General features: G+C 40.4%; 1 protein-coding gene across 2 annotated transcripts in view; it reads right to left on the bottom strand.

Moving 5' to 3' along the window:
• Nucleotides 1-1,576: 1,576 nt before the first annotated feature.
• SMURF2 (SMAD specific E3 ubiquitin protein ligase 2) overlaps nucleotides 1,577-27,524 on the bottom strand; it is a 66,537-nt gene continuing 40,589 nt past the window's right edge. Inside the window, exons 2-16 of one of the 2 annotated variants that reach the window (XM_056327379.1) lie at nucleotides 26,228-26,343; nucleotides 24,777-24,861; nucleotides 23,380-23,463; nucleotides 21,785-21,987; nucleotides 21,518-21,602; nucleotides 18,634-18,792; nucleotides 14,125-14,335; nucleotides 12,472-12,575; nucleotides 10,852-10,966; nucleotides 10,227-10,405; nucleotides 9,636-9,773; nucleotides 9,281-9,401; nucleotides 7,689-7,890; nucleotides 5,769-5,844; nucleotides 1,577-5,457 (exon numbers count right to left, since the gene is read on the bottom strand). In XM_056327379.1, coding sequence (XP_056183354.1) covers nucleotides 5,358-5,457; nucleotides 5,769-5,844; nucleotides 7,689-7,890; nucleotides 9,281-9,401; nucleotides 9,636-9,773; nucleotides 10,227-10,405; nucleotides 10,852-10,966; nucleotides 12,472-12,575; nucleotides 14,125-14,335; nucleotides 18,634-18,792; nucleotides 21,518-21,602; nucleotides 21,785-21,987; nucleotides 23,380-23,463; nucleotides 24,777-24,861; nucleotides 26,228-26,294 — 1,929 coding nt within the window. In that variant the 5' untranslated portion in view covers nucleotides 26,295-26,343 and the 3' untranslated portion in view covers nucleotides 1,577-5,357. The remainder of the gene's footprint in view (nucleotides 5,458-5,768; nucleotides 5,845-7,688; nucleotides 7,891-9,280; nucleotides 9,402-9,635; nucleotides 9,774-10,226; nucleotides 10,406-10,851; nucleotides 10,967-12,471; nucleotides 12,576-14,124; nucleotides 14,336-18,633; nucleotides 18,793-21,517; nucleotides 21,603-21,784; nucleotides 21,988-23,379; nucleotides 23,464-24,776; nucleotides 24,862-26,227; nucleotides 26,344-27,524) is intronic. The other variant, XM_056327371.1, reaches the window with a different exon arrangement.

The raw sequence follows: 27,524 nt of genomic DNA, 5'->3' as shown, positions 1-27,524 counted from the left end.
AAGCAAGGGTGGGCTACTTATTCTACACAATGCTGTGTTGGCTTGTTAATGGCAGAACATATGCCGTGCTACTTCCTGTGCCACAAGTGTATTGGGAAAAGTACGTGGAAGAATTTTCATAATTTCCTATTTCAAAAGCAGTAAAATCAAGCTTCTGTAAGGGCTACAAGCTGTGGACAGCTTTACTCGTTATTTCCAACAGGGGTATACTAATCAGTATATGTGCTGTAGGTTCCACACAGCATTTCCAAACTACATCAACCCACCTGTAAACAAGCCCACTTTTGTTTCAGTTGCTGTTTCTGAAGGGAGTTGCATAATGCCATATACAAAGGGAGAAGCAGCGAGGTTTGCTCTTCGAAGCAGATTATTTGGACAACTGTTTTGCAGGGGTACTTGTATATAGTACTCTGTTGGCTGGTTTGGTTTTTGGTGGTTTTTAGGGAAAAGCAGATCAGTTATGGTTCTGTCTGTGTGAAGCTAAATACAAATTCTAACATTCAGCTTTTACCTTACTTTAGGTTGTAAGGTCTGCTTCTAGGCGGCTGACAAGAGGCACTACACCTATCTTTGTAGAATCATCACATGCTATAAACAATACAGCGTTTAGTAGAAAATTCAAGTTTCAGCAGCCGTGAGTTACAGGCCCTACGAGATGCAGATGCAGCTGAATACTTAAACTGAGAACACATTACATGAAACCAAGCTGATGCTTAGTGAAGCCCATTACTGATACATTCTCCTCTACCTGAAAAAAACCCGCAAATTTTAAATAGTTCTTCCTCAGTACCAAGGTAAACTGAAGCATAATTTTGAACAAGCTCTAGTAGAAGAATTCTTCCTGAAAATGGCACGTGTGAGAATTTACATAAAAATACTGGAATTGTATTGTATACACAGTATTTAAAGCTTGCCGAGAGGTGGTGTCTCTTACAGAATTGGTACCACACTCAGTGAATTCAGACTTGTGCATTGGGAAGAAAAAAACCAAAAACAGCGAAGCAGAAAAAGCAGCCCCCAGCAGCTGGAGATGCTGCCTTTACAGATGAGACACATCAGCTAGCAGTTAGAGCATGATATACCGCACTTAAAAAACCAAAATCGAGCCTAAACAACACGCAACAAAAAAACCCCTCCACAAACCAGACACCCGCAACCCTGACTTCAAAATCCATTTCCAGGCAGTTGCTGTGAGCCAGACTAATACACAAAGTCTGTATCTACGGGACAACATTTACCAGCTAAGTTGATCAAATTTAACAAGTATTTACCAGATTTATTTACCTTTTTTCTTCCCTTAAGACGGTTTAGCTTTGCTGAATTTTGAGAGGAGACATCTGTTCACCAACGCCGAGTCCCTGCCAAGACACGTGTACGCCACTGCGTGAAAGCCTAAAGTAAGACCTTTTTTGTCTGACTAGAACGTCAGCACAATCCTTATTGTAGGCAACAGCGTGTAGAAAGACACCAAGTTTTAAGTATTTTCTCCTGGAACAAAGCTGAGTTACTTAAAAATGCCATTGTTACATTTTAAAGTAAATATTTAATTAAGAAAAACTTAAAACTTTTAAAACCATTGATGCTGTGACAGTGCAAACAGCATACAATTTATTGCTCAACTTCTGCATGGGTACATACATTAAGTACTTAAAAACCATTTTATACAGATTTTTTTTTTTTTTGTTAAAGCTCATGTAACAGCTGGGTGAAAATACAATGATACCAATGCTAAAACACTCTGTAATAAATACAATGGAAATGATAAACTAAGAACTGTCAGTTTGTGGAGGAGTAATTACACTTGTATAAACTAATTTACAACTACAGACAAAGCTCTGAGGATGTGGTAGAGCCAGAAACCTACTACATAGTGTAAAGTACAACAAATGGCACCTGTTAACTATATGGTGCTGTTTAAAATCTGAAGCAATTGGAGCATGCTACATTAAGCTGTATGATGCATACTTATGGTATAGAAGCAAAGCTTTTACTTCCATCAATGCAGCCACTTTAAACGCACCAGAAGTTCAATACAGATGTAGTGTTGTAGAACAAGAATTTAAAAACGGCTTGTGTGCTCTGGACTTTAGTACAACACAAAAATTTGGTACAAATAAATCAGTTTAGGGAAACTGAAACTATGTGCAAAAAAATTAGAATACATACTGTACAAAGCACCATTACAAAACTCTTTACACCGAGAAATTAAATCCTCTGAAACTCGTGTACTGTATATTTGAAATCTACAAAAGTCACTGTTCATAATTAAACATTCATAATGAAAAGCAACAGCATAAAACCATAATGTGACATCTCTCTAAAACAACTAAAGACTGGATAAAGTAAAACCCAGTAAGAGGGACACATTGAAATAAATATTCACATTAATCATGGGGTGAAAGTCCAAGGTTAAAATGCAATATTAGGCTTAGCACCTTTTTGAGGGGAAAGTAGCTGACATGATCTCGAAACAAAATTTTGCAAAAGGAATCAACCCTTTTAACATTTTCAGATAAACATCTGACTAGGTGATGAGGTGCTCTAGTTAAAGCTCTCAGTCATTACGAAGGTAGAAAGGCACTCGAAGTACTTGGTATATTCATCCTCATCTGTCAGCTATGGAAAGTCAAACATAGATTTGTCTACTTTTGCCTATAATTATTAAATTTACAGTATTGATCTGTGGCAGTTAAAATTCTCTATGCCCTACCAAAACGTCTGGTAGGACAAACAGATGTACTGCTAAGGCTGTTGTGAAAATGAACGGTATTTATCAGCCCATCTAGAGTCTATATTCTGCAGAGCTCATCTCCTCCCTCCTCAAAAATGCTTTTAGGACGACACAAGGGCGGCCGTAACTGTGCATTCCATACATTTACCAGCCTCAGCAGGCTGACAGGGAGAAGGTTGCTGGGAGGCGGGTATCGATGTGGTCAGGAGACACACGCTACAGCCAGTCTTTAAGTAGTGCCGAGGGGAGCTGCCCGGTGCGAGGGGAGCAGCAGCACACCTTCCCCCTGGAATCACCTAACACTCCCGACTCCTCCCAACAGCTGGATCAAACTGCATTTTCCATCTTTCATGCCCATGGAGGCTGCAGCCTTAGCCTGAGCAAGAGCAGGGTGGGGTGGCGATATAAAATTAAACAAACTTCTACAACACTGGAGTAGCTATCCTGTGAACAGTGGTCAAAAGAACCTGTCTCTGTAAATCGTCATTTCACATCCTATCTCGGCACTCGCAGGGGGGGAGGAGAGGTCTGTGGGAGTGTCTGAAGCACTGGTCCCCGACAGCGCAGCATACTGGGTGAGAAACACACTGGGCAACAACCTACTCTGCTCCCCCAGGCAACCTGGGCAGCTGTAGCAGTAGCTTCTCCGGTAATTACACCTGAAAGCCATCAATTAGGGAAGAGTACCAGCCATGGGACATGAGTGCAATATTCCCTTGAAATGGAGGGAAAAAAAGCGGTCTGATATATTTCAAACCTGGCTGTCAAAGCAAGATTCCTGGCTTTATGTTTACATCCCTAAGCAGCCTCATCTCTGCAGCCAGCCCAGAATGGGAAGCAAGTCTCTTAGAACAAACCGTCCAGCAACAGCTGTACAAAAAAAAAAAAAAAAAAAAAAAAAAAAAAAAAATCAAATGAACATGCAGATTTGGCTCACCAGATTCTTACCACAATTCTACAAAAGTAGTCCATTGCCCACTATTCTAATACACAACATCCAGTAGTAGTTTACTCACTGTGGCAGTCAGATTTGGCAGAACAAAATTAAGTTCAAGCTCCATAGAACAGACAGAAAATTAGCTAGTTCACTGTGTGACTTACACTGCAAAAACGAAACAGCTGTTTACATCCCATTTTTTTAGCATTTTTAATACCTTTTGACTTTCTTCTCATTGGCAGTGTAAAAATAGTGCAGATTTGATGATTGATTGTAACCTAAGTTACAAAACCACAACACTGATTGGAAAAAACCCGCTACTTAATTCCAAATAGCCTCACTGCTGAGAGGAGAATGCCACCACCTCTTAAGCAGACTGATTTATCTACACACCACAAGCAGATCATATGGATCTTAACTGAGAATTTCCAAACTAACTTAAAAGTTCAGTTCCCTCTACTGGTAGTGCATTTTATTCCCCTTTGAAGAGATCAACCCATGTTATAATTCATATATATACTTACTTCCATCCCTACAATCAATAAATTATGTGCTTTTAAAACCTCATTTTCAAAGCACATTACACATATTTCAGTCAATACACCATTTTTTCTTAGCTGTAACTTAAACCCACATGTCATGAGCAGCTAGACAAAGATTACAACATGTTTTACCTGATATATCTTTAGCATCGACAAATATATAGTGTGATTTGGCTGCATTCAAACAAACTTTGGTTGACTGGACAGGATGGGTTCTGAAACGAACTGCTGACGGGCTTCTGCTGTCAAATACCACCTCATCAGCACGCTTAAAAAGCTGAAAAACGCAGTGTTTAAAGTCAAAAGCAACAAAAAAATACTCTTGACAGACTTCTTAGAAAAATGCTGTTTTAAAAAAATCAAAACATCTACTGTTCATTAAAAAAGGTCTATTCCACATGTTAACACAAGTACTGCAGCACACACAGTACTGTGTCGCTCACGCTAGAAATTTTGTTTAAGGAATCTGACAAGTGATATAAATAGGACCCCAAAACATCGTATTTGTAATTCATGCTTGAAAAATATAAAAAAAGCCCCCTGTGGTAACATTTACGTTGAATTTACATTGCAGAATATAATGTTTTATTCTAAGAAAATGCAGTTAACATGTAAGTGGCTTTAATTAAAAAGGTTAATGATTCTTTCAGCCAATTTTATGCAAAGTTAGAATAATCCAAAATATTTTTTCCAAAAATAGCAGGTATAGATGCTGTTCAGTATCATACATTTAAAACAGGCTGAAACATGACTTGTACCGACTGCTGAAGTTGTGTCTTGGTATCTGAGAATAGAAATCAGGTAGGCAAATATAATAGATTACCTTTTACAAAAATAGTAGTAGTCTTTTAAGTATAGAATACTGCTTAACTGTTGAAATGTAGGAAAAGTCAGCATTCTGTATGTTCAAGATATTAGTTTTTAATAGCAGCTGAATGATCCTATGGCAGGAACCACAGAACCTATTTTCTTGAAATAAAAAAAAAAATAATAAAATAAAATTCCAAAGTTGTCCTTTCCCTCCCAGTGTCCTAGTGTAGAAAAGGGAAAGTTTCCTGTATTTCAAGCATTTCTTGAGTCTTGGCTGAGGGAAGGGCTTTCTGGCTGACAGGAGTATAAATAGAGTCTCAGGTAAGCCTGGGAAGGGTCATTCCACGGCAAACCCGCACGTTTCTTCAATGGCAGTTAGCAGCTTCTCGTATAGCTTGTCGTAGCTCTCGTAAGGAGGAATGTCTATTCGGTTAAAGCTGTGGACAGAAGGCAGAAGAGTTTCAGCGACCTGGAACGTCAAGCGTCACTAGCAGCGTTCTGCGTAACTCCACGGAACGTACGTGAAACCACGACAAAGCAAGACGTAACAAGGCCAACAGAACTTTGTGTAAATAAAAGCAATCTCTGGTTTTCACACCTTTACTACGCCATAACAGACAGCATTTATTGCATCAGAAAAGCAGAGGAAAGTAATAAGAAAAATAATAAAAAAAGAGACTGCTCAAAATACAGACAGCAGGTTGGTCTTAAATCTACGTAAGACATTAGAGACCTGAAAACGTCTTACCAGGTATGAGCTTTCGGCAAATTATTAGTGCTGGCATCAATCTGGTGTATTGTAAATAGCCGTGGGCCTGCAGCACCTGAAAATCCAGAAGAGATCTCTACTACTACTGTGTTGCCTAATACGAAATTTCTTTGTTGCACTGCAACAACCACTGAGTAACTAAAACCACCAAATGAGGAGAAGCCACGCACGGAGCTGAAAATCACAAACAGGCAGGAAAAAACTTCAACGCACCGCACCTGTCAGACCGACTCCTCCCCTCCACCCACGCGCGATAACCGTGCTGTTATTTAAACCATTGAAAGATAAACAAGAACAAAGCACTGATAAGGAAAAATAAAAATGCCTGTTCTACACGGTGCACTATGTAATTCTAACAGTTTTAAATTTAACTTCTCTCACCCTTCCTAAAGAACAAAACTTGGTCAGGTGTATCTGCCCCATGTTGTGACAGGTCTCAAGCTGTGGCCACTTCCATTCACATTTGATGGAGGAGTCACAACACCAACTTCTTATAATTTTGTTAATCTGACTATATAGAGACCTCCTTAATCTCTCTACTAAAGAAAAAAACCCACAGCACAGCAGCCTTTTAGATTTAGTATTTCGTTGAAGATTTCACAAAGGACAGATGATGTTACCAACGCCCTAACGTTTGCAAAACTGGAATTGTTGCTGGAGCAGACGGAGATTACAGACGTGACCCACTGGGCCAGCCCCTCTCCTGGGGGCTCTGCTGTTAAATCAAACGTGAGCCGCTTGTGCTGTGTCAGTACAACGCGGTCTAAACCTGGCAGCCTTCGTCTTCAGATCTGTGGGAACGCAGGCTTCATTCGCTCACAGAAATATTTCTTTTACTAGTGTACTCACACTAAAACTTGCAGCACGGATGACGTTAAACTGGTATTACTTCCACCACCAGTCTCACACGCTCACTGGTGCGGTAATGGCACGTGCATCAATAGTAGCGTTAATACTGCCCGGAACTATTCTGACGGGTTAACAGTTCCAGCCTGCCACAAGTCCCTCCACCCCCTGCAAGGTGATTTAAACACTTATTTAACCACTTGTCACACTTTAAAGTAACTAGGGTCTTAAAAGCCTCAATACTTCTGAGTTTCTCATACTCCTGAACATTTTTCAGCTCAGGACAGAGGGAAAAAAAAAAAAAAAAAAAAAAATCAAAGAGGCTTTCTATCTGATAACAGAGGGATGATGGAGGAGGAAGAGATTTCTAGAGTGACCAGCTTTTGTATGTGGCAGCTGTTACCACAATGTTTGTGTTCCGATGGAATCTTCCACCTGTTAAAATGGTTTATGATCAGGGTCTCCCCTGGGCAGTTTTCTCTCATCTTGTGAGAGGGCACGATAGGGTAACGCTTGTGTTCGCTGAGCGGCATGGGCCGCAGCCGGAGCTCCCACGACAGAGATCCAGAGCTTCAACTGAAGTTCAGGAGACAGGCTGGTAATTAAGATGATAATTTCTGATGCCTGGGCTGCCCGTGGTTATGTCGCTCCCACAATAAAAGTGGTCAGCATTACGAGTGCCTCTGCGGTCAGAATTGCATGAACGTGACATGTTGGTGTGTTCTGGTCCCAGAGCTGCACAGGTGATGGGGGCTTGTAAGAGACAGAAATTAAAACCCAGGCTTCTAGAAAAGCCACGAGGAGAACCCCACTGAGATCTCTGCTGATCTGAACTTCTGGCCAGAGAAGCGTGTGCGTAATTGAAACAAAAGAGCCATTTACAGCTGAATAACAAGGTAATACTTGTGATCGTTATTCATCAAACCATTAAAAATCACTCTTAAAAAGTCACATTACAGCCAACCAGCCTCGTGTTCAGCTAATGTTTCTGTGCTGTGGCCTATTTCTCCAGAAGGGACCGCAAACGCCTGCGCTTGGAGGAAGCCCCGTTACCTTGCAATGCCTTGAAGCCCTGCAGAGGCACTCGGGATGAGCCGGTCACGAACTGGAGCAGTCGCGCTCTCCTCTCTTCATCAAAAAACTCCACAGCTTTCCAGAACCATTTCACAATGTTGCTGTCTGGGGTACAGTGTTTTAACCTAGTGTTTGCCTTCCAGTCATTGACATCAATTTTTCCCAGTCCACAAATGATCAGCTGCAGATTTAAAATACAATTAAGTATTTCATCATCGATCAAGATAAAAATGGTTTTGAAGCTAGCCAAATGATAACTGATACTGAAAAACATCAACAGATTTTTATACCAACAGCAAATTGTAACCTCTCACTAATCTTAAGCAATGCAGAAATAAAACTTTTTTTCAATCTTACCTTTGTACACAATCCATTTTTCAAACGGCCTTAATTCAAATTAAAAAAAAAAGAATAAACCAACAGTTTTGTAAGCTTATACAGACGCGCCTTGACCTGTCAACTACATGACAGAAGCCCAGATTCTGCCCCTGTACGACAGTGCGTGCATCGTTCACATTTGAGCCCAGTGTGTGTCTCTGGAGCGCAGGTAAGGGTGTAGTTTGGCTGGTCCAACTCTGGACCCCCCAAAGCAATCTTCTTCTCATACCATACATGTCACCCAAACCAGGCTAACTCCCCGATGGAGAGCTTTCAGCGCTTCTAAAATGGAGCTCCGCGTTGAAGCCCAGCAGGGGTATGGTTATGAAGGCGTTTTCTTGTGACTAAGAACACTGGAGCTTCCCCAGTCTGATTCTGCACCTGCACAATGTTCTGGGTTAACGCTACGGCTGCCTCGCGGGAATAGTCAGGATAAAAGAGCAGCGATCACTGACATTCTGGAACAGTGAACAGAAGAGAGCATGAATAATGAACCTTGCGGTTATTTTACACGGCAAAACCCCTCAGCTCCACCGCTAACAGGCTGTATATCAGGTTGCAGTTTAACACAAGCTGGCAACGTATAGGATTTGCCTTGAGAGGGTACTGTTTGGGTGCCGGTCTTGACATTTTGTAGCACATTTGTCGGTGACAGCATCTCTTCTTACGCCGTGTTTACAGGGCTAATTTAGCCTGGCATAACTCAGCTCTGCTAAACCACACAGCTGCCCGACACCCAGGTCAGCGCAGTGTGCTGGAAGGGCTGGGGGCAAGTGGTGGGAGGTGGCAGGGAGTGACAGACTGAATTTAATATCGTGAAACTGCACCGTGAGAAATATGCACCAGCACCTTGGCTGGAGCAGCACTCTTTAGCGGTCCGAGGTGGCTGCAGACACCTCGCTGTAGGTTCCGCTGGGTTTTCAGCTATAGGAGAGGGTCTCCTCTTCTACCACTTCTGCAGTTAGGAAATACCGCCTTGAGAAACACTCTGGCAGCTCTGGGTGGAAGGCACACGCAGCCTCAGTGACTGCGTGACCTGGTAACCTCTTATGCTAACTGTATTTCTTGTAACAGCACACCTGCAAACCCCTAAAGCACTGGGGAGACAACTTTGCACGTTACTCAGTCTCAGAAGAATGCCTCAGGCTTTTATTGTTACACTTGACGACATAACTTGACATTAGCGGACTGACCTCTAACTCTTTCTCATCAAATGTCTTCAGCAGATGTTGTGGGATTACTTCATTAAATCCCTTCTGTAGAGCCAGAAACTGAGCTTCAATTCCTCGTAAAAATCGCCAGTTTACATAAAGTCTGCAAGCAAGTGCAAATTGGGTTTGTGAAAGATGGATTCAAACACAATAAACCTGCAATTTATCCAGCCAAAAAACAAAAATGGCCTTACTGACAGGAATACACACACCACCACCGCTGCGCCACCACTTAGGAAAAACCCCAACAACGTAACACCATCAATTACTGCAAATGGGTAAAAGTTCCTCCCCACCACAGGACTATAAAAAACTTTGCAAAAAGATACTGACGTACCTGACATATTCCTTTTTGTTTTCCTCCGTCACAGGGATGCTTTTGCCGTTGGGTTTCAGTTCATGTTGAATAATTTCCCCGTATGCATTGTGTTCTACACAAAACGTATGGTCCAAGACTCCTGTGATATCATTCTCACTGGTGGAAAGAAATAAGCAAGTGACCCAGTGAAAACATACTGCGCAAATATATCACAGCCGCGATATACCTGACAGACACCACAATTCACTTTTTCAGTAGCATTTCAAATTACTGCTTGGAAGCAAAAGGTGATCATACATTTTTACTGTGCTATATTTTAAAACCGTTAACAAAGTTTCAGTGTTATATTTTTAATAGCATATTACTGTTAATAATAGGCAAAATAAATAAATTAACATTTCTGAACTCCCCCTGTCCCCCAAATTTGAGTACCTTGCGTGGCTTAAGCCTTAAAGAAGCTGAATCGTGTGAGAAACCTGCCTGAGCAGATCAAAATACACTTCAACTGGAAGTGTATTTTCAGTTTCTTCACAACTGACTTTAGGAACATCACCACACGTTAACTGAGACAGAATTCCAGCATTGTAAGATATAATATGCAGTACATACAGTATCCAGACTAAGCTGTTATGAAGATCAGGGTCAACCAATTCCATATCGTCCAAAGTAATTGGCTTCCCTAGCAACTGCTTATAGAAAGGCAGCGTGAAGCCCCCATCAATATAGTGTCCGTGAAACACAGCCATCCCCATGATCCGTCCAACAAAGTGGAAATATGATAAGTGTTCCTGGAATAGGAAGAAGAGACTAAGCCATTCAGCTAAGTAAGACCTCCAGGGTCTATCCGCTGAATATGAACTAAAATTTCAATACAAGGAAAAGAAAAACACAACAAACTCAAAACAAAAACATATCCAAAGCTTTCTGGTTTGTTTGTCTTAATACACAGCACATTGAGTATATCGCTTCCAGTCCAGAAGTCTTGCTACTAAGACTCAAAATGAACTTAATTTCTCCCAAAGGGGACGTAAATTGACATCTTACAGAAAATTAAGAACACATTTGAGAAGTTTCTTTGATCAGTACTAAAAAGAAATGATCATATCATTGCACAAATCCAGTCTCCAGCAATACTAACGCGAGAATTAGGTTCCTAAGCCTAGAACACTCTCCAGACGTCTCTAATTCCTAGGCACAACCCCCCCGTGTACAGAACCCACGTTACCAGTCGTACCGGGTTGACTGCAGAGTCGGGGTTGATTTGCAGTGTATAGATATCATCTCGGGAATATTGGAAGAGACCATAATACGGATTCAACATTTCGTGTGACAACAGGTAGAGCCATTCCCTGAAGAAAAGAAAATAATTGTGTACTTTAGACAAATGCATTCCCACACAGAATCTTCTCAAAACAGGATGATTTTTTTTAATCTTACTGTTAAACACAGATGTGAGGAATTTATGTCTGAAAACGCTTAGATAAGGCTGAAATCAGAATTATTTTTACTCGCTCAGTAACTGCACAGCACCTGACAGCTGACGTATTTCCCAGCTTTGCAAAATTTTTCTCCAGATTACTTATTTCCAAGAGTTTCCAACTATGATTCTCCTTCATCCATTACACACCAAGACAAGACACTGTGTATTCTATCAACTAGGTTGCAGAGATGTTCCAGTCACAACTTTTAATAAAAACTGTCTTCAGGTAATGGGATATATTTAGTTAAGGTTTTAATTACGTGTTCACAGATCAGTCAGTAACGATCTGAGAACTGGGAAAACCGTAACGCTTCCCAGCTTGGCCTCCCTGGATTCATGTATGGAAGACAGCAAAGGCTCCATGGCAGACAGACTAGAAACAAAACTCACGCTGAAGAACACTAGCGGATACTTTGGAAAAGAGTGCACAGTAGTATCTGTCAGTTCTTTATTTTAAGTACTATTACTAGTGTCAAAAAATTAGTAGTGATTGATTCAACAAGACCTTTTTACTAGTTATAGCTAATTAGCACGTGAAAATATTTAGGAACGGACGAAGTGAAAACTCGACTGGCCATTTGCAAACTCATGAAGATCCATGTGTTCACCCCAGAGGTGACCTGCTGTGCACCAACTACAGATGCAGAAGACAAAATGTTTGGGAGCGTCGTCTGTACTTGGAAATGAACACTAATGGTAAAAAAATGCAATGCAAACAATGGATACTCCTAAATGAGTCAACACTCATTTAGAGAGAACAGATCCACATGCCAGAGGTGGGGAGTATTTTCAGTGACGTAAACCAGCATCTGTGCAACTGGCCAATACAATCCCTAACGGTGTTTTATAATGTGAGGAACATCTTCATACAACAATAAACGTCAGTGTTTATAAGCAGATGAAAAATAACCTCAGACTACTGACAGACTTAAGTTGCCTACTAACTGCTAGTTTTTAACATTTTGTTGCAAACACTAGTGACAATGTGCAACAAATCATATTTTTTAATAAAAAGTTCCGCCACAAAGCTGAATATTTAATGGCACAAATTCTCAGATACCCCAGCTTTACTAACCAAAGAAAAATATGGTAATCTCAATAGATACCAAAAGCCTGTCTCACATATATGATAGATGTCTGATGTGATCTGTAACACGCATTTTGATTTATTTCCAATAAATTAGGGTTTTTTTAATGCAGTTTTTCATTTAAGACTACCTGAAATAATATATTTTCTGACACTCTGTTACAGAAATATAAATAAGAATAATGTTAAAAGAAAGAGGGCTGAGACAAGGCTGGTTTACGATTCAATGCATGGGTGTAGCTGGTGAGTTGAGGTGGGAGGGAAGAGACAGAGGAGCGACTGTTTACCTGGCAACACCTCCATAATCGAGGCCTTCCTCCCCACGAAATTTTATCATTAATCGTTTCCACAGGTCTTTTGGCCTCATCTTCATGACTTGCCTGTAGGATTCCTGTAAACACACAACCCTTTCTTTTATTAACTGCTACTTACAGACAAGAAGCTACTACTGTTCATTAGAAATGAAGGGAGTCTCAGACTCCAAGTCCACAGGGGATACTATTAAAGGGGATACTATTTTCCTAGACACTAACCAGTTTCTCAAGTCACAAACTGCTACTTAGTTTTCTACAAACGTGATAACACTTGTCCAATAGAACAGATATTGTGAGAACAGTTTTCCATTAGATTTCCAGAGGGGTACGGTGATCGGAACATCCTCTCTCTCATTCTCACATAACTTACAAAAAATTACAACCTGTGTTGGTCTTTTGTTCTGCATCAAGGCTCACAATTTTTAGAGTCTGAAAAGCCAGCAGCAGAGCTTCTACTCTGGGTGTAACACACGTGCAAACCTTCAAGAAGCATTTTAAGAACAGAACATCCCAGTAAACCTACACAATTATTCCTCTATCAGTAAGGCTTCACCAAGAAAAGACAAAAAAGAAAGCTGAAAGAGGCAAAACAAATGCTAATTTTAAAAAAGGTATTAAACAAACAAAAAAAAAAATCTAGTTTTTATTTATGTCCCCTTATCGGTGCCCCAATCTTTGGCGCTGCAGAAGAGGGAGGCGTGCTTGACCCAACACTTAGTTTTCAGAACAAGAATGTAGTAATTTTCACTGCTGTACAGCAGCTTTTCCTCCCTTTCTTTTTTAGTTGATTATGAACTGATTTGACTGTCTCCAAAGGGAAGACCAACACAAATCTTTCTTGGCTGGGAAAAACTGTGACAATACAGTGGGGCTGTCAGTTTTGTGGGTGGGGTAAAAAATGCATCAGGGATGGGTGGGATGGGTGAGAGTGTTCTCAAGGCAACAGACTGTTCTCCAGAAAAACTCACTGAATTATAACTGTGTTTAATCAGTTCAGCAGAATTATTCTTCTGAACAACGTCACAAAATAAAACGCAGATACCCCACTGTGGGCATCTCTGGTCATTCGGAAGCCGAGACAATTCATAAAAATTGGTCTGATTCAGGGAGGGGGGGGGGGGGGGCGGGGCAGGAGGGGGAAAAAAAAAAAAATCAACCAGAATTGGGATAGATGCCAAGCAATGTAAACTCCAAAGATGAATGCTATTCAATAGTAATTTTAAGTTACAGTAGATCAAAGATCACTACTTTGGTTTTCAGTTTGTACCATTCCCTCTGTAACAGACATTCGCGTTCTTATATTCAAGGAAGAAGTGCAACAGCATCTTCAAACGCAGGAAGTGCTGGGACTCCTTCCTCCATCTCTGGCACAGTCTGTACACCTCCAGCCACAGGGAAAGCCTTCCTCGTGTTTCTTCTCTACAGGGTGAATACATCTACTTTAAGTACATAACTGTTCTTAACAGCCCCTCGAAATGCTTCCTCTTCCCATTCGCCACCGGTAAAATTCCCGCTTTAACTCCAGACTCGAAGATTTAATCTAACTGAATGACTTCTTCAGGCAGTTCCGAACAACCCTCCTCCCCTTCCCTCAGTGGTAAGAAACGGGTCAAACTCTCGTATTACCTCAAAAATCTCTTCCCTGGAGACCTCAATACGACAATGGCCAGCTTGAGGTTGCTGCTGTGACAGCTCTTGCCTCAGGATCTTGAGTTTCTGCACTAGGTCTCGCTTGTACCTTGGCACAGTCAGACACTCTGCCTCATCTGGCAGCTGACACAGGGACACTACCTGCTGCTGCTGCTGGTGCTGCTGATCTTTAAGTTGATTCTGGCGGCTAGAAACAAACACAGCTGTTTGCAGATATTCAAGGCATATGTCCCCTGTTTTCTTCAGATGTTTCTTAAATGTTAAGTCTTTGTAACTCAACTACTTTCGATTTACTACTATTGTGATTACGCTAAAAATGTCCGGGTCCAGTGAAAAAATAAAGGCAGAAAGATTTTTATCCTGACTAAAGACACATGCTTCTGTCTGCCTTGGCAACAACTATCAGTTGGTTTTAGGGTTTGTTATTACTATTAGTACTGCTCTACAAAGTATGTAAAAGGTTATGGCGCTATATAATAAGGTATTATCCATACAGTTTTACTACTAAGCTGCTGACGCTGAATTTCTCAGATACCATTTCCATATTTCCTTTGCGTGTTCTGCCTTCCTCCATTTTAAAATTCAGGGATCTGCCAAACACTATGCCTCTAATCTACGGTCAATACCATAGTCTGTTTTCAATGGCTTGTCTGAAAAAGAGTAAGCTTACAAAAAGATGTTTGTACTGGCAGCTTGGCAAGGACCTTGTCCCTTGTACCTGGCCTAGTCTGGACCACAGGAATTTGGGAGTTCATATGTAACTAATTGGCACAGATAAGCAAGTATTTTTACTAGCAATTCTAAGAGATTTTGTAAATCTACCTTCTTACTAGGAAAAGTAAATTAATCGTGTTGCAGAGATATCCTCTCGTGTCATTTTTTGTACACAGTAAGTCGGTATTTTTACAGCTTTTCAGCGTGGCATTTCCAAACTATGTGGGATAAAAGCTGTACTGTAACTAAACCATGAGAAGAATTACCTCTGTGTGAACACATGAGAATGCCTTAAGTTTACTGGAGAAATAAGAAAGGTTACAATTCAGAGCGTTTCCCAGTGCAATCTTAACAAACTGTTTTTTTCAACATCAAAGACCAAAAAACATTAGATGGAACCAAACGCAGTGCTAATGTATTTGAAAATTTCAGTCTGTTTCGAAACGAGGTCTACTAGAAAGCCCTTCTGGCCAGCCAGGCTTCACTTCCAGCAGGCTTCCACCACAGGGCCATTCAGAATTGGCAATTAAAAAAAGGTGGGGGTGTTCCCCGTTTGCCCAGTGGCTCTGGAACAGCTATTCTATTATTTGCTAACCTGCTATTTAGAGCAATTTTGCACAAACCACCCTCGAGGGAAACTAACACCAGGTGACCGGGAAATCTTTATCAGTAGTCTTACAAGCATAACATTTAGAAACCCCTGCGATGGCACACGTAGATCACTTCAGCAAGAACTCAAAGCTTAATATTAATAATACTACCTCTTTACTCCTGGGCTCTAAGGAGGCAATAGCGCACAGAAATCCTACTTTGCCACTGTGTCCAAGGATGCACGACTCCAGAAGTTAGCTTAATAGATGTTGTTACCTTCACAGTGTATTGCTGTTTGCTTCTGTTGTTGGTTTGGGTTGTTTGGTTTTTTTAAATAAGGCTTCCTTAACTTTATTTGCAAGCTGATCACATTGGTCTTACAACAAACTACAGCTATTTGAAGTCACTCCTGAGAAACCAAGTCATGACAATAATTTAGAGACACTCACTCAGAGCAGTTCCAGAATATGGCTCTATGTCATCTGTGCTCGTGAATGGTCATTGCTTTTCATTTGTGATTAGCTTTAAGTATTTATTTCACTTAAACTGTATTTACTTGACGCACAAATTAAAGCAAAATCATCGTTCTATCTTCCAAACTTTCTAATTCCATAAGCATGAGCATGTGAAAATACTCCTTGTGTATGCCTACTAGAGGTCATAATTACACGCTGACGTGAGCATACGTTCATACTGCCTTTCAGAGCAAAAAAGACCTAGTCCCCTAACCGCATAGCTGCTCAATGGCAGTCTTGATGAAAAGGTGATCTCTGGAACGAGCATGAACTTCAGATCTATGTATCAAATTAAACCAATCTAAAATAGGAAGAGAAAAATAAAATGCCATCCTCCATATCAGACTAAAATAATCGGTGCTAAACAATCTGCAGCGCTTAAAGTAATTAAATCTAATTTCTTCGTTTGTTTTCACAGCTGAATGACTCTGACTCTGTACAGTGCTTTAAGGACACAGCTCAATAGTTTTCTGGTGCCATAATGATCAAAAACTATCACAAATCCTTGGCCAATATTTTAAAACAGAACTGGGTAACAAGTTTGATTATTTTCATAACTGGTAATGTCATCAATGGAAGAACAAACTGCTTTACCCAGCTCAATAGTAAAGTCAGTATCACTGAGAGTAAACTTTTATTATGCCTTTGAACCTTAAACACTAGCACGCCCATCCCACCCAAATACTAAACTTATTTCTCAGACAATTTATAAAATGACAGGCCTAAGGCAAACTACTTTTGTTTTTCCTTTGAAAGAATAAATAGGGAGGTGGGCTTGGGGCAGGGGGGGGGGGTTGGAGGGGGTGGCTTTCACGTATCCTGTTTGGTGCAATAAAAGAATAAACACCAGAAAAAGATTTATCAGGCAGCAGATTTTGCTGATGACACTGTTGGTTGAATTTCTGAAATCCTCCCCTAATGAAAGACAGATGTACAAAAGAAAAACTTAAGCACACTGTACTAGCGCTTTAAACTTAAGGAAATGCAAAATGGTTCTGATTCTTGAAAGTCAAACTGGATTTTCCAGATCACAAAGCTACCTGTGTATTTGTCCTCCACAATACGTGTAGAACTAGACACTGTGACCCTAGCATTGTTCAAAATAAACCTACCTGTGAAGGACAGTTTTTCAAATATAGTCCAGTTACCTGAATTTTCTACAGTGTAAGTACTGCATTGTTGTAGTTAAGAAGGTCTGAAGTTTTTCTTTGGGTAAAATACCTAAATTTGAATGAATTTAATGAACTTTCCTACGTTTCAAACACAAACATGCTCCTCCACTGGTTTGGTGTTTTTTTTCAAGATCATGTTCATTTGAAACTACCAATATAAAGTCAGCTAAAATTAGTAGTCATTTCTTTGTTTTAAATTAAAAAAAGAAAAAAGAACCAAAAGTGTCTGGGTGATGGGAGCTTATTAAATAATATACATATACATAACCAATGATGTCTCTAAACAAAGTACGTATTTGTCAATATTTAGACTCTTCTCTCCCTCTTGGAGGGTTAAGTTCAAATGTATATTGGGCAGACAAAGGCTAGCCAGCTTTTCTGTAGGACACAAAAGCTCCTGACCTCCTGGATATTACTTTCCATTCCCCGGTTTTGTCTTTTCAGAGCTTGTTCCCATTATTCTTTCCTTCAGCTTTTCTTCCCAATGATTCACTTCCTACAAAGGACTATTCCTCCCAGTCGCTCCTTGCCCAGGGCTGGATGGCTTTCTACCTAACCAACTCCTCATTATTTCTTCCACTTAACACCTACTCAATACTTCACAGGTGTTTCCCAAGAGTATTAAAAGGTGTTAGAAAGAGAAACAATACAGACAAACTCCCAAATAGCCTGGACAAACTGATAGCCTTGTCCATGGAAAATAAATAAATAAAATAATGTTTGTTTGCTTTTGGGTTTCCATTTTTCACAGACACACACACACACACACCCCCCCGGCCCCCACAGTGTGAAATGAGTTCCTAGGGAATAAAAACAAGAGCCAGAATTCTTTTGAGTGTCCCCTTCTCTTTTAAAAAGTGCAGTATGAGAACGGGGTATCAAAACACTAAGGCAGGAAAAAAAAACACAGTTCCTATTTTATTTTATTCTTTTTGTAAAAAATCTGAGTTAAATTACCGGGGTCTTATTTTGAGAACATCTCAACTAGTCTTACTAGAATACTGAAGGTAAGAGATGAATTATTTCTTTATTTCAGGAGAATAGTCGGACACTCGTGCACCCTTGCCTAACTCATCAGTATTTCACACCACTGGCTACTGAACGCAACCTCTTATTTTCAAGCAAGTTCTCCATAACTGAAAGCACTACGAAGTAGAAAGGGAAGGAAAGAAAGCGTCTCTCTTGCTGTCAGGAAAAAAAATATCTATGGGCCAATCTTTTCCTCTGGCCAGCACTTGCTTCCCCCCTCTGCTGCCCCCAACTCCCAGCATCACAATAGCCACATTCCTGCCTAAATGCTGCTAGAGAATTCCCCCCCCCAGCAAGGACACCAACCTGGTCTTTGCTGTGCAACAGTAAGTTGGTAGTGTGTTCTACACCACCACTGTGTCTTAAATACTACTGCATGGCAGAATACCTCTCGATATAATGTCTAGCACCCCTCAAGAGTCACTTTCTTTCCTCTATTCATGCGCCAGAGACTTCAGACTTACTTTAAAACTAAATGCAAGTTAGCAGATAGCCGTGGATCTGTAAACTGCGTTGTCCTGTTGTTATGGTCAACAAAATAAACTCTGCCTGTTGCCGTATTTCGGATCTCCCATCCAGGAGGCAGTGGACCAAGCTCTTCACAATTGATGTTGCTAAGATCCCTGTGAAAACAAATATAAAATGAAAAATACCTCAGCATTGGGCCTCCGAGCCAAACAAGCGTAAATGTAACAGAACAATTCCATGAAGTCTGAGAAAATGTATTGTTTCAGAAACTTGATCTGTTCAGCTGGAATCTCTACTCCCAAGGTGCAAGCCCACCAAAGAAAAAACACACACCCCAGAACACATGCCGTGGGGAAAAAAATTCTTATCAAATAACCTTCATTTTTACAAACTAACTTCAGATGTTAAATTAATAGAGGCTTAAAACAAAGACTGTGGCCATATTTGCCAAAATGGAATTGCAGTTCTACACCAATCCTGACAGAAAACATTTGTAAAACAACATTAGTCATGAAAGGAACTCTGAATCACACTTTCAAAACTCCTACAAAACAAAACTATATTTCTGAAGAGTTACACTTTCCACAAAGAATTACACATGGGATGTGTATGGCACAGGCAGTTTTGCCCCAAACCCCCAAGTGCTAGTGGGAAGCAAAGAGGTCTCTAACAAAATATTTCAAATGAAATATTGTATGAGCAACAATTTGGCTCTGCACCGAGCAATGCACAGGCAGCATAACGGGTCTCAGGAAGATTCTGCTGGAATTGGGAAGATGCAGGTTCATTCCAGAGGTTCGCTGAAAAATTCTAGTCTTCAAAAACATATCCGCTTACTGGTTTTTCATTTATGTAATTCACACCTCTGGTTATCTCCCACTGTCAAGCGTGGCTCTTTTGAAAGGTGTAAGGCTTCAGATCTCCCAGTAGCACATGAGTTGGGGGGAAGAAAGAGCCAAGGGACAGAACGGCGGAAAAGATGCCGCCTGCAGGGACTCCAAAGGCTGAGAAGCCACTAATGGAAAACACAAGGCTCTGGGACTGAACTTCTGCTGGTGTCACCCCATACACACGCCGCTACCAAACTGTAGGGCTTACTTTTATTAACCAAATGGCTGTGGTGTGTTAGTGTAAAAACACAATATTCCTTAGAAACGACATAAAGTCTACCCTCATGCAAACAGCCAAATTTTGGTCTCAGAGACACTCATGCAGTTTCTGCTGCCACACCTAAAAGCAGCACTAACTCACAATTTCATACAAAACGACTATACCGCAAACTTAAGGATTAAATCATGACATAATTGTTTTTTAGAGACTTCTAGTTTCTAATTTTGCCTAATACGCAAGTCACAGACTTCCTAATGCCCAACTATCGCACTCTCAAGCCTACAGACAGGGCATCAAAGCACAGTATATTCTTGTCACACAGAAGCAGTAATAAAAACAAAATAATCATTTGAAAATGCAATGAAGCTATAGCCATGAGACACTTTATCCTTCTTAAGATACCCGTTTCCATGGGAATGAACACCCGCAGCAGCTGACCAAGTTGCTGCACTTCTCACAGATGCCAGCACTTGCTGCCAATTTCAAACTACACACAGTATTTTACACCACCATCCACAGACCTTAAGAGGCAATCATTGTCAACAGGACTGCTCGGTATTTTAAACTACCATCAGAGGCTAACAATCATTTCCATTATCCTCCTTTCCTTTCAAACACATCAGAAATAATCACGTGTACAATCATAGACAATATGTACACATGTATTGTGTAAATAAGGAGACTAAACCAGAAGGACACTTCAGATTTATTTCCTCGTAAGTGTTGAGATAGCTGCAACAGAAATAGCAGTTACAGTATTTTAATCACAGGTCAGTCTCTCGCAGCTTCTCTACCAGTTTGCTTCTCCCCACCAAATTCTTTCCCAATTATACGCTGCTAATGAGATGCTTGAAAGCATATATGATTGCTCTAGGAACATTCGTGGTAGAACATTATAAAGAAAATATTCATTTCTGCTAATAGGAAACTTGCTGTAAAAAAGCTTGTGCGTTTTTAAATGTTTGCTACCATACTCAAATGTAGCCTGCCCCACCACCCCCCCCCACCCCTTTTTTTCCTTCCTTTTTTAAAACAACAACATTCTGGCATTTCAAACACAGCTCACCATTTCAGTTTCCAGCTTTTTATGACCCAGCATCTCTAATTAGTTTCTTCAAAATGTACCAAGATTCCCACTCCTTGAGTAAATTATGTTTGGTAGTCTGAACACAGGACAATAATTATCACAGACAAGTAAATTTAAGCTAATGAGATTGTAGCTCACTACAAACTGTCTCTCTAAACATACAAGGGGCATCCACTGGATTTTCACATTTTTCCCTTTGTCTGCTCCTCCATCAAAAATGATCACATTTGTCACAAAGTTTATTCTTCATAAATATACGCTGCCAATTTCTCAGGTCTTGCTAACTTCCAAAGCCTGAATAAAAAAACCAAAACCAACTCAGCTTTCACTGAAGTATCTTGATAAATCTAAATTTTTGGAAGTACTCAGTTCCTACTTTTTGTTTCATTATTTTGCAGAGTGTTAAAACCGGGACGTGGCTATAACTTAAATGCACGATCTACAATCTGTTCACTATACCTGTTTTCCAAACACCACTAACGTATTTCTTGATCTTTCATTTCTGCATTAAGGTAACAACTTGAAAAACTGAGGAAGGGAGACTAATTTATTTTGATGAATGACTTGCTAAAGTGATACATCAAGGGCCAAGAGTCAGAAATACAAGATTAGAGAAAACTGAGGAGAGTACTGCTCAAACTGTTTTGATTTGATACTTTAAGGATACTTCAATCGTTTCTTACCTAGGTACTCTTGGATCGTGCCACGTGCTAACACCAGTCTGAGTATGCAGAAAATAGACCTGACCTTGCTGAGTCGTCCTTTGCTCTGTGAAATCAAGATAAATTAATAACTAGAAGAATAAAAAAAAAAAATCAATACAAAAAAACACAAAAGCTGACTACCCCAAACTAAGAAATCAAAAGGATCTCACACACAAGGAGAAGACACAACCCATTTTCCCAGTTTCTTGGGAGACCTACAATTAAAAAAAAAATTAATTTGCATACCATATCCTTCGGGTAAATCGGGAGGAGTGTGCAAGTGTGTCCTGCTCATGTAATTTCTGTGCCTCTGTGACCTGACTCTCCTCTCCGCCAGCTGGGGATCTGATGACTGCCCACAGGTTGCACCGTTCGTCCCTGTAATCGGAGTGTTCTCGTCCACAAAACAGCTGAGCGGTCTGCCTGGGCTGGAGTATTCAGATGCCGGCCTGTGGAGGAAAACGTGAAAACTGCAATGCTGACTGGACACGGGGCTACACACCACACTTGAGGGAGGCCTCACCTAGGGGCTCTTGGAAAATCCTTGCGGATGGCAGAACTGAGCAGCTGACTTGTTGAGCATGACACCTCGAAGATGGGCAGAACGTTTCTGTTCCACGCTCGCTGGTTCATCCCAGAGTAATTAGTAAACCTCCTCACCAGTCTCAGGGTTTGACCTGACACTTAGTTTATGATACTAGGAGGATCAAGATCGTATCAAATACTCACTCAGTTCCCACCTCAAACAGAGTGCTGAATGTTTTGTTTGTTTGCTTTTTGTCGTTGTTGTTGGTTTTTTAATGAGCAGCATACAACCCAAACTTTCTCACCATGTCTTCATACGGCTGAAGAAGTGATTAGGCTTTGTTATTCCTTCCAATTTTTAAGGAAGGTTACTAGGCAAGTATGATGAAAAAGGGCTAAACAAGACAAAAAAACCAGTTGTGCTTGAGAGCTCTACTGCAAGAGGAAACACTGAATTATGTGGTTTTGTAGCTCAATGCTCCTTTCAAAAGGATTTAAAATGGATTCAAGGGGATTGATAAGGACGCAGGAAATCCCTGAAACAAATTATGTATTTTGCATTTGTTTTTCTAGCGTAAATGTGCCTAGAGCTTAGAACAGGTATTTTAACATACCAGGAAAAATACAGATAGGTAAATTAAAAAGCTGTTCAGTACCTTTACTCACTTGAAAACTGCAAATATATACTGGAGCTGGCAGCATTAACAGTACAGATTATTTTAAGTCAAATATATCCATACTCAGACTGGAATAATATTTACTGAGGATGGAAGAGAGTCTGCAGGCACAGACAGTCTGCAGAAGAGTGCGAAAAATGTGCAACACCACTGTCTACAATTCAGGTAACCTCGAAACTGATTTGAGGAACAGCTTTGGAACACATATCTATGGCTATTAGAAAAGGTGATTCCAATGATTTTGAAACATGCTCTGTTAACAGTCAGCTTTAAAAGTTCTGGATTACATGGTCATAGCACGTCCACAGACAATGTGTGTCAGCTATTTGTGATCATCTTCATCCCTTACAACGCCTGCACATTGTAATGTCTGTATAGAGTTCTACTACAGCAGCTCTACCAGAAAACAAAGATGCTAGTATTTGGGGAGGAAGAACACCTAGCCAGAATGATTATTTCAGGTTAGACATTAGGCAGACTGAAGAAGTAGGACATTAGAGAAGAAAAGCAAACAGCATTTGTGGAGTGACTCAGGGGAAGCTGAATACCCGTTAGAGCCACTTAGAATCACTTGTGCTCAGCGCTCCTGGGCAGGAAGCAAACTTGATCACCTGCAGCGTCTCCTACATAGTTTCTTACCGTGTTGGTCGCTCCCACTGAGTTGTTCGTGTAATGTGATTTAAATACTGGATCCTTCCAGAAGCAGTTCTCCGCTCCTCCCACCTAGAATTCAGACATTGAGAGATAAGGCAATAAGCGGTATTTCCAGGAAACCAGGGCACAAAATGTTTCCAACATAAATGCCAACTCAGGAAGACTTAGGCTATTATGAATCATGTTAGCTGAACACGGTAACAGGAAACAACTGAAAGTTCAACTCAGAATTGATTTAAATATTCTTCCCTTGGAAACAGGCATATCATTAACAATATCACACCTTCATGTTCAATAACTGTCTAAATTCTAATTAAATCTTAATAGTCATATAAAGAAACTTCTTGAAAACATCGTGTTTAATAATGCATTTAACATCTTTCGACCACTGATTCTAGTAAGTGCTTTCATAGCACCTTCATGCACTACTCGCTTTCATTAAAAAGTCACCTTCAAATAACGTGACTTTTTAATTATTATGACTTTTGCAGTCCAAAATACACAAGGCTATACAGCTAACTGCAGTTACACAATTAAATAAGCAATATTTATACAAGGAACATTTTTATGTGAAAATTTAAAAGCATTTTCAGAAATGTTTCTGACTTCTCCAGACTCCAAATTAACAAAAGAATGCTGTTGAGGGCTTAGATGATAATTTACATTACAAAATTCATCATCTGAAAAATCAGTTTCTCCTGTCTTTACCTGCCAAGAATCACATTCAGAAGGTCTGTGCTTGCTCTGAAAAAGCTGATGACAGCACCAGAACCTAAAACAGAGCATTTTTCTGTATTCACAAAACTGTTTTAGGTGTTAATGATGTCATGAAATCTCACAGGGACAAACCAAAATCCTAAACCCAGGCTTTGGCAGGTAAATACAGCAAGAACTCAGGCTCCATTACCTTTTCTAATCATGTTTTCTTCACTATGAATTACATGGAAGAAAAAGCAATCCATTTTTATAATAGCGTACACCTCCGCAGCGTGCTGTGGAAGGCAGCCAGGCTTGTGCATTCACTACCTTGCTACAAAAACGCTGTAGGGATGAAGTCAGTTTGCTGGCTGTGATTTAACATTATATTAGCTTATCAGTTCTACAATTTGAAAGACACATGTTTTCCTAGATAAGTATATTTTGTATTGCATTTACTCATATATGCCACCTCCCATTTTCCAAGAAGAGACAAGACTGGGGTCAAACTATTAATGATGTTGTGTATCCTAGCTGGCTTATCTCCTGCTCCTAAATGCAAAACTGTAGAACTCTGAGTGCAAGAATAAAAATGAATCAACCTATTTGTACACTGATTTCTCATTACTGCAAAAGCCTGTTGTATGAGCTGTATTTGTATTTACACCACAGTGATGTCAGCTTACCCATCTGGTAAATCATTATCAAATAACCGACTGCAATCCACAACTTGTCCTCCTGTGCCTATTCGGTCTCTGGACTGAAGACTTACTATTAAGATAATAAAAAAAAATATTAAAGATATGATACCTGAATGCAAATTACAGTGATATCTGAAAGAGAAATGGTACAACTTGGAGGACTAAGCTGAGCCATGTTCTGGGTATTTTTTCCTTCCCACAAACTAAGGAGTTACACAAAAACGCTGCGTGTTTTCGTACACGTAATCCTTTACATCTGACTTCAAGAAAGTTAGCTTAAAGAATATGAATGCAAGTTAAGGCTGAAAATAGTGAACTGAGAAGCTGTCTTAACTTGTCTCCGTATGAGACTGACTGTGACACTCCTCTGGCAGCAGCAGGGTGGCTAACGTCACACACGGCTGGGACAGCAAGCGGCACAGTGCTAGTGCCAAACGTGCACTGCCAACAGGAGCACCTCTAACAGAAAGAGCTAAAATAACAGGTTCCTGTATGTCTTTGACTCCTCATGTATTTTGTGCAAACAGGGGATTCAACACACGCACACACACACACACATAAAATCAGGCAAAATTTCACTTCTAGAAGCACTACACATTTGGTTTATTGGCTATTTTCTAACGCCAGTGGTAAGAAGTCAAAAGCAACGCTCACACAAAGCAGTGCTCAGCACCCTGAAAAGCCCTTACTGCCCTCAGCAAAACTGCATTACTTTTTTTTAAATTTAATTTTTATTTCTCACATGTTTCATTGTAATGGATATTTATGCCTGAAGCTTTTGTAATACAATTATGACAACAAAAAAAATTTCAGGCAGCTTTTGTTCCCAGTATCATAGTTTGCAAGTGTCCAATCTGGTAATTTACAACACTTGTGTTCCTGTGGAGTTGGGGTTGGGTTTGTTTTTTTTGATGTTTTGTTTTGCCTTTAACAATAAAACGATTGCTTAAAAAACTAAATACGTGCCGTGGCACACAATTCTTGAGGTGGCACTACTGTACCCCTGGACAACTGCTTTCAAGTCATATTTATATATGCAGTGAAATAAACTTACAGACCTTAACCTAGACACGATCAAACTCTTGTCAAGATCAAAGTTAAAGAAGATGTAGTAGTACTAGCAGTTTTTGCCACAGAGTCCAAATTTTCAGCAACAACAACATGTTTTGAAGCTCAGCATTTTAGGCCTTCAACAGAGCAACCCAGGGAGCCCTGCAGTATGTACTCGCTTTACTCCTGGTCTGCCACGAACACTAATGCTACAAAACAACTTCTTAGAGCAAAAGACACCTCCAATTTAATTTCAACCACATCAGAATCTTGGAGGATGTATTTATTCTGCAGACCCACACATTACAAGTTGACATTGTTGCATGTAGGCAAGGTTTGGCAAGCAATACACACAGACAAAAATGAAACTGAACAAAGGCAATTACCTCCTCTTTGCCTACGTGAGGACCAAAATTTGTGCACGGCTTCATTTTGTAATGAGTAAGGACTCATTTTTTTCTGCACCGCCACATCAGAAATAAAATGGTGGCACAGAAGAGAGCTGCAAGATTAAGACACAGTTCAGGTGCCCTTTGCATCCACTACCCACAAGCGTCCCCTTTTCTTCCCCCCTTTGAAGATAACCCCAGGGATTTAAGATAAAGATCCCCTTGCTCCTTGTCCCAAATAATAAAGGCATACCCATGTGCACTTGATGTGGAAGCTTATCATCTGTTGAAGGTATCCATTACATTTTAATATTGTTTTCCAATCTTGCATAGCCTCTTAATTTAAGCCAGTTTATCATTAGAAGGACTGAGAGTCTAACTTACTCTATCTCCTGACTGACTTTTAACGAAGATTTCTCCACCACCTAACTACTGCAGCAGAATTACCTAGTTTTACTCAGGCTCATTCACCCATTCGACAAAATTGCATTAGTGAAGAAAGGTTAGAATATAAGGGGATTAATAACAACAAACTGAATTTAAAAAAAAAAAAAGACAGAAGTCTATGGAATCTTACCAAGGATGCATTAAATTAAAACACAGCCATGACTAGGACAGCTGACCTTTCTGATAATAACAGTGGAAAGTGGACATACAGATTTGTTCTCAGTCTCCACCGTAACCCAACGAACTGTGTTTTCTTGGTTCAGTGCACGATCCGGCAGCCCCTGCTCATTAGGGCCAGCCCCAGTGGCATGCCCAAAGACCCAGTGCTGCTTTGGCTCTACTATGTTTCACGATCACACATCAGGTTAAGCCAACTGGTCAGGCTAGTTTATGCCCACACTACTGACTAGTTGTCTCTGAAGTGTATTTGCCATGCCCACACTGCGTGGTATTCACCCCAGGCTTCCCACCCAGCATCCCAATAGCCTTGAGACCCTTCTGCTTTGGCATGGTTGTGGGTTTTTTGGTGTGTTTTTTTCTTGTTTAATTAAGGCTAGCATTCCCAAGTCCTGATGACAAGGATGCATGCTGCATACTCTGGAGGGCAGCATCAGAGCATGTCAGGGTGTTAAGGTACAGTCCCCGCCAGTGTCCGAAGGACTGCTGTGGGCAGAGAGCATCTCTGCTGCTCAGACAGACCCTGAACAAGCTCTCCTGTCCGCTGAGCTGTTTCCTCCTAAAAGGAACCCCACAAACAAAACCACATGCACACAGCATGGATGATCATGGGACCAGCATACTGGAGCAAAACCAAAAAGCAAACCAAACTGACAACATAACGCACCCC

The sequence above is a fragment of the Falco biarmicus genome, chromosome 1, assembly GCF_023638135.1.
Source record: "Falco biarmicus isolate bFalBia1 chromosome 1, bFalBia1.pri, whole genome shotgun sequence".
Classification (NCBI taxonomy): Eukaryota; Metazoa; Chordata; class Aves; order Falconiformes; family Falconidae; genus Falco; species Falco biarmicus.
This window is presented reverse-complemented; position numbering and strand designations above follow the sequence as displayed.